This window comes from Coenobita brevimanus, chromosome 99 (genome assembly GCF_032717465.1).
Source record: "Coenobita brevimanus isolate Jiangsu-jjx chromosome 99, ASM3271746v2, whole genome shotgun sequence".
NCBI lineage: Eukaryota > Metazoa > Arthropoda > Malacostraca > Decapoda > Coenobitidae > Coenobita > Coenobita brevimanus.
Window position 1 is genome coordinate 8,134,585 of NC_137052.1, and position 7,575 is coordinate 8,142,159.

General features: G+C 44.0%; 1 protein-coding gene across 1 annotated transcript in view; it reads right to left on the reverse strand.

Annotated features, from left to right (window-relative positions):
- Window positions 1-5,159, reverse strand: part of LOC145414409 (uncharacterized) — a 13,450-nt gene extending 8,291 nt beyond the window's left edge. Inside the window, exons 1-2 of the mRNA XM_080283945.1 lie at window positions 5,114-5,159; window positions 3,383-3,550 (exon numbers count right to left, since the gene is read on the reverse strand). Of these exons, the coding sequence (XP_080140071.1) occupies window positions 3,383-3,550; window positions 5,114-5,159 (214 nt within the window). The remainder of the gene's footprint in view (window positions 1-3,382; window positions 3,551-5,113) is intronic.
- Between the last annotated feature and the right edge of the window lie 2,416 nt (window positions 5,160-7,575).

Consider the following 7,575-nt stretch of genomic DNA (forward strand, 5'->3'; position numbering starts at 1 on the left):
GTTTTCCTACAGCTTTGTAGAGCTATGCCTCTATAATTCTATCTATCTATTGCCAGACGCCTCAATCCCGTTTGGGGTGGCCACAAACAAATCGCCTCCAAGTCGCCCTGTCCCCCGCCATCTTACTGCCCTGCTCCCAACTCCCATCCCCTTCTCTCATATACCTCTCCACCCCATCCCTCCATCTCATCCTCGGCCGCCCCCTCCCTCACATCCCACCACCGCACACACATACACTCTCCACGTCAGTCTTTCACCCTCCATCCTCTCCACATGGCCAAACCACCTCAGTGTGTTTCTCATAACGCTTCCTATCACATCCACATCCACACCACAACGCTCTTTTATATCTTCATTCGTCAGCCTGTCTCTCCATGTGACTCCACAGGCTCCTCTTAAATAACTCATTTCCACTGCTCTCACTCTTGACTTGTGTCCTTCCAACAATGTCCAAGCTTCACTTCCGTACGTTAGAGTTGGTATCACAATACTGTCATGTAGTAACTTTTTTTCTGCTTCCATGCTCACTTCCCTGTTTCTTATCACTGCTTTCAAAGAACCAGCAACCTTTCTTCCCTGCTGTACCCTTTCAAGTACTTCACCCTCCAAACCTCCATCCTTACTCATCACACTACCCAAGTACTTAAACGTACTCACATTTTCCAATTCCTCACCATCCAACCTCGCTGTACATTCACTAACTTCACCTCTCTCAAAGACCATCACTTTACTCTTCCCTACATTCACCTTTAGATTCCGTTTCTTACACACTCTCCCAAACTCGTCCACCAAGCCTTGCAGCTCCCCTTCGTCTTCACTCAACAACACAGTATCATCTGCAAACAACAGTACAGGGAGTTTCCAAACACTATCCTCTCTCACCAGGGCCACTCCAACATCCACTACCCTACCTTGTACCACTTTTATTACCCCATCCATGTACAGATTGAACAACCATGGAGACATGACACATCCCTGTTTCAAACCAACTTTCAAAGAGAAAAATTCACTTAGTTCACCATCCACACGCACTGCAGCCTTCGCACCATCGTACATACTCTTCACAGCACTCAACAACTTCCCATCTACTCCATATATTCTTAACACTTTCCAAAATCCTTTTCTATCCACCCTGTCATATGCTTTCTCCAAATCCATGAAAGCCGCATACAACTTCTTTCCCTTCTCTAGAAACTTTTCCACTAAAGATCTAAGAATGAATATCTGATCTAGACAACCTCTTCCCTTCCTAAAGCCTCCCTGTTCTTCTCCAACTAATTCCTCTGTTCTTTCTCTAACTCTGTCTATAAGTATCCTACCATACACTTTTCCTATTATACTAAGAAGACAAATGCCCCTATGATTACCACACACTTCTTTTTCCCTTTTTCCTTTGTACAAGGGAATAATTATACCTGACTTCCCATCCTCCGGGACTCTACCTTCCTCCCAGGCCAATCTGCACATCTTCCACATCCATTCTACTACTATCTCTCCCCCATGTTTCAGCATTTCACCACACACTCCATCAATTCCTGGGGCTTTCCCCGATTTAACTTTCTTCATTGCTTCCACAACTTCTATCCTATTGATTTCTTCCTGTCTTCTCACCTTCCTCCTTCTCCCAGCCATTCCCCAGCCACTTATACTCGCATTACTTCCATCCTCTACGTTCAACAATTCCTTAAAGTGTTCTCTCCATCTGTTCACTTTTTCTCCCTTCTCCACTAGTAATCTACCATTTTTATCTTTCACTCCCCTGCTAACTTCACTTCCACCCTGTCTTACTCTTTTCACTTCTCTCCAGAACATTTTCTTACAGTCCCTCCACTTTACACTCAAATTCCTTCCAAATTCCTCATCCACTCTCTTCTTACTCTCTCTTACTAATCTTTTCACCTCTCTCTTTCTTTCCACATATAACTCTCTCTTCCGCCTCTCAGCTTCTTCCACGCCCCTATTTCTCATCCATTTATTGTATGCTTTCTTCTTTTGTGCCACAGCCTGTTTCACCTCTTCAGTCCACCACACTGTTCCTTGCACCCCCCTTCGTCTTCTCTTCCTTCCACACACCACATCATATGCTGCATATATTTCTTCTGTAAATATCTTACACACACCTTCCACGTCTCCCATCTGCTCCAATTCATATTTGCGCAATCGTTCCTCCACTTCTCTCTTATACTCTGCCTTTTTCTCATCCTCTTGTAACCTTTCCACTCTCCTTGCAACTACTCCTTCCTCTCGTCTTTCTCCTCTTCTATTCCTCCATCTTACTTGCATTCTAATTCTGGCTACCACCAAGTAGTGGTCAGAAAGTCCACTCCCCCAACCTCTATACACTTTTGCATCCTTTACACATCTTCGCATCCTTTCATCCACACACACATAATCAATCATTGCCTTCCTTTCATTCAGTTCACCACCCACCCTTCTCATCACTCGCCATGTATACCTGTGGATCATTTTATGCCTGAAGAGGGTATTGGCTATCACCAACCCCCTCCCAGCATAAATGTTCACTAACGCACTCCCATTCTCATCTATCTCAGCAGGCACACCCCACTCATCAACTATTCCATCCACCTTCACATTCCCAACTTTACCATTCATATCACCAATCAAAAACACTCTCTCATTCCTTCCAAACTTTTCCATGCACACTTCCAGCATTTGTCCAGAACTCTTCTCTCACTCTTCTAGCACGATCTTGCATTGACGCATACACACACACAATCGCCCACATTTGCATTCCAACTTTCAACTTTACCCACACAATCCTTGACCCAACTGATCCATACTGTCTTATGCTCCTCTTCCATCTTTTACTCACAACTATACATACTCCTTCCTTTGCCCTCTCATTCTCACCTACTCCTGCACATACACCCCATCCATACTCCCATTCTCTCACACTTTCTCCTCTCCATTTTGTTTCAGTTATTCCACATACATCCACTTTCGCACCCTCAAGCACCTGGACAATCTCTCTCTTTCACCTCATCATTCGCTCCTCTTACATTCCATGTACTCATTACCAAGTCCTTTGTCCGGTCCTGGGTCGTCATCGTTTGGTCAGTCCTTGTCCGAGGCTTCTTGTTTGTTTTTTTAGTTAGTTGTTTTCCGGGGAGGGGCACTAACCCTCCGCCAACCCTTTTAGTCGCCTTTTACGACAAGCAGGGATACTGGGGGAGTATTCTTGAAAATAATTATTTACATCATTTACTTCTCCTACGTTCTTATAAAGAGGAACAAGTACTCCTATTAGCCATTCCTCTGGCATATTTTCCTGTCTCTAGAAGCTTATTAAAGAGTTTTACATATAAAGGGCATAATATGTGTTTAGTATTTTTTATTTATTCGTTGATAATATTATCAGTACCAGCAGCCTTGTTATTCTTAAGCATCAGTACACACCTGTACACCTCATCCTCTGTAACGTCTTTATTTAACACACTGTCGTCTTCAATGTCAATATCAATGTCTATATTGCTAAGAGAATCTTCAGGATTACCCTCTTGTGCTAGTCTCTTAAAATGATTCATAAATTCTGAAATTAGTATGGGTATATCAGATTTTTTCTGTGTTCACTGTAAAATGTGTCAATATAATCTAGGGTCTTTGGTCTTAGCATTTCGTAACTTTACAATTAAATTACATTTTTCTTTCCCTTTGATTCGTTTCAGTTCTTGCTTATATTTCTTACTTTTTGTTATCATGTCATTATAACTATTCAGAATTTCTTTCTATATTATTCTTATATTTTGCCTTATGATACTCCTTCCTGCATAAATAACATTGTTTATCATAACCAGACATATTACTATTATTACTTTTCTTTATAAATGCCTTACCTTTCTGTGAAAAAAATTTCGAGGCTGGTTCAATAAGAATTTTCCTTAAATCATCATTTACATCCGAAACAGACTTAAAATCAGCATTTTCGAATACCTGAGCCACAAAATCATGGTTTATACTGTTAAGATAATCAGTAGTTCAACGTTTATCCCACCTTCCTGGTTTATTGTTTCCCTCAGATGTCCCTTTACTATTATTAATACATCCCGTACTTTCCCTATCCTCACACAAATGCATACTCACCTTTGTTATATTCCTAATAACAAAGGATATACCACAATGCACATCTGAAAAAAGGGGGTCAAAGTCCAAAATCTTGAAGTATTGCACGTGAGGTAAGAGGACTGGTGATCCAATAACATAGTCAACAACTGTATCAAAGACTGTAGTTTCTTTACCAATCATACAATCCTCTCTTACTCTTCCATTAAATATACACAACATATTGTTTCTACATATTTCTAGTAATTTCTTACCATACGCGTTATCTCTAGAATACCTCTCTATTGGAAAAACAAGCTGCACCATACTCTCACTGACATCCATCAATTTCCTCATATTATCATCATCATCCCCTAGACCATATTGATTTAATGGGACAATATCAGTAGCAGTACCCGTGTGCGCATTGAGAGAGAGAGAGAGAGAGAGAGAGAGAGAGAGAGAGAGAGAGAGAGAGAGAGAGAGAGACAGACAGACAGACAGACAGACAGACAGAGAGAGAGAGAGACAGACAGACAGACAGAGACAGAGACAGACAGACAGACAGACAGAGACAGAGAGGAAGGCCGTTGACTCGTGTGTGTGTGTGTGTGTGTGTGTGTGTGTGTGTGTGTGTGTGCTTTTTTGAACAGTCACCCATCCAGGGAGAGAGAGAGAGAGAGAGAGAGAGAGAGAGAGAGAGAGAGAGAGACTGTTGGTGCCATATGTTGGTAGTGTATTTACGAGAGAGAGAGAGAGAGAGAGAGAGAGAGAGAGAGAGAGAGAGAGAGAGAGAGAGAGAGAGAGAGAGAGAGAGAGAGAGAGAGAGAGAGAGAGACTGTTGGTGTCATATATTTTTAGAGTATTTAAGAGAGAGAGAGAGAGAGAGAGAGAGAGAGAGAGAGAGAGAGAGAGAGAGAGAGAGAGAGACTGTTGGTGTCATATGTTGGTAGTGTATTTACGAGAGAGAGAGAGAGAGAGAGAGAGAGAGAGAGAGAGAGAGAGAGAGAGAGAGAGAGAGAGAGAGAGAGAGAGAGAGAGAGAGAGAGTGTACCATGGTCACTAGACTCCACATCACGCCTTGTGTTGAAAAATTCCATGGTGAAACTAGGGATTGGGACAGACGCAGAGATGTGAGAGATGAGGAAGTATGTGATGGGATATTTCCAATGACGGAGTGAGTGGTAGTGAGATGGATGTTGAGGAAGATGAGGAAGTGAATGACGGAAATAAAATCCGGGATGAAGACCACCAATGAGGAAGTGAATGGTAGGGAGATGGAAGTTGAGGAAGATTAGGTGAATGACGGAAATAAAACGCGGGATGCAGACCAAGAATGAGGAAGTGCATGAAAGCTTAGGTGACGCAAACAACGAGGAAGTAGAACAGCATCACAGGTCATTCTAGGTCATCCCACATACTAGAAGGTCAAATACAGGTATATCCACTAGTCTGGGTGAATACAACCTGTGAAATACACTACCCTGGGTGAATACAACCTGTGAAATACAGTATCCTGGGTGAATACAACCTGTGAAATTGTTAGATAGTCAAGTAATCGTTTTGTGCCTCCAAAATGCAAACTTGCAGTTGACATGATCAGGGAAATTACCCGCTTAATTGCAAACTACTTCAACTTCCCCATCGCCCTCTAAAGGCTGGTTGAAGCCTTTAGTCTTGAGGACTTTGATGCATGGTTGTGAAGAGAGCGGACGTGTGCTGAGCTCTTCTCTAGCTTGTAGGGTTGCCTCACTGGCTTTAGTTCTTTTTTTTTTCACCCTTCTGGTGCTCGATAGGATAGTTAGTATTCATTTTCCTCCTCTTCCTGTTAGTTAGAACAGTAGGTGTCTGTTCTACTATACTGAGTTTACCTTTGCTTATCGCCCACGAAGGGTCCCCCCAACTGATCGCTCTGGGGCGTGAAGCAACACGGTCGGGCCTCCCTGGAGTGGTTTGAGAGGGCATCCTCAGACTTAGGTGTGTGGTCCCCGGTTGTTTGTCCCTTGCTCATTTTCTCTCCTTCTTCCCACTTCCCCCGCTAGGGGGGAGTGGTACTATGGAGGACGCCCCTACTGCCTCTCCCCCCCTCAGGGGGGGAGGTGGTCCTGACCCACCCCTGACCGATCAACGGACTGACAGCCCCCAGACAGAACGGTCCCAGACTCGATTGCCTCCGGACATTATGTAAAAAATGCGGAGTTTGTGATTGTTCATGCTCTAGGTTCCACTCCCTTGAGCAGTCTCAATCTCTTCATGATTAAGAAGGTTATTGATGGTTGTGCTGGGGAGGTGGAACAAGTAAAAAAAACTTGTGAATGGAGACCTCCTTGTCAAGACTAATAATTCCTCCCAAGTTAAAGACTTGCTGAAGCTGCGTAAGTTTCATATCTATGATGTTGAGGCCAAGATCCCAACATCCATGAATTCCTGCAAGGGGGCTATCACTTGCAGGGATCTCATGGTGATGAGTCAGGAAGACATCATAGAGGAACTTGCTCAGCAAGATGTCATCGATGCCCGGTTTATAACTAGATTTTCCGAAGGCATAAGGACGAAGACGGCCACCATTGTTTTGACTTTCGGCAAAGTTTCACTCCTGGCACATGTCAAAGTTGGCTATGAAATTGTTAATGTCAGACCTTATATCCCCAACCCACTCCGTTGCATGAAGTGTCAATTACATGGGCACATTGCTAAGAACTGTCGGGCTTCACAGTCAGTGTGTGGCAAATGTGCAACACAGGGTCACGATGCTGAGCAATGCACATCAGAGACTATCTGTTGCTTCCACTGTAAGGGTGCTCACTCCACTTCCTCTAGGGATTGTCCCAAGTGGAAGGAGGAGAAAGAGGTCTGCACAGTGAAGGCGACTGAGGGTTTCTCCTACTATGAAGCAAGGAAAAAGGTGAAGGAGTTGCATGCAACTCCTACGCCGAATAGGTTGTATGCTTTGGCGGTGATGTCCCCGTCCCCTGATGTGCTCTGCTGGGACACAGACTGACCCTGAACCGGTTCCTCTTGTCACACATTCTACCTCTCCATCTCAGCCTCCTGTCCAATCCACCTCTCAACCTGATACCCGTGTTACAACTTCCTACTCTCAGGCTGCTGCTGCTTCTCAGTCAGTCAAGCCTAAAACGAAGCCTGACAAATCTTGTAAGAGTAATATGACCACCCTTACTAAGTCACGTCCTCATGTTCTTCCTGCTCCTGGCCCAGCGAGGGAGAGGAAGGGTAGCTCTTCCTCGGTGGATTCTGGGAACCTCGTAATTGATGAAAATATGGAGGTTTCCGTAAGCAAGCACTGGGATAGGTCCACCGGTAGTCACTCGCCTTCTGGCGGGCGGCAAAAAAAGCCTAAACACACTGGCCCCCAACGTAAATCTTAAACCGTCGCTTTCACTGTATTACAGTGGAATTGTAGAGGTATTGGGAATAAGTTACAAGATATAGCAATCTTGCTGTCAATACACAGGCCAGACGTTGTTTGTTTACAGGAGACGCGCCTGGAGGATC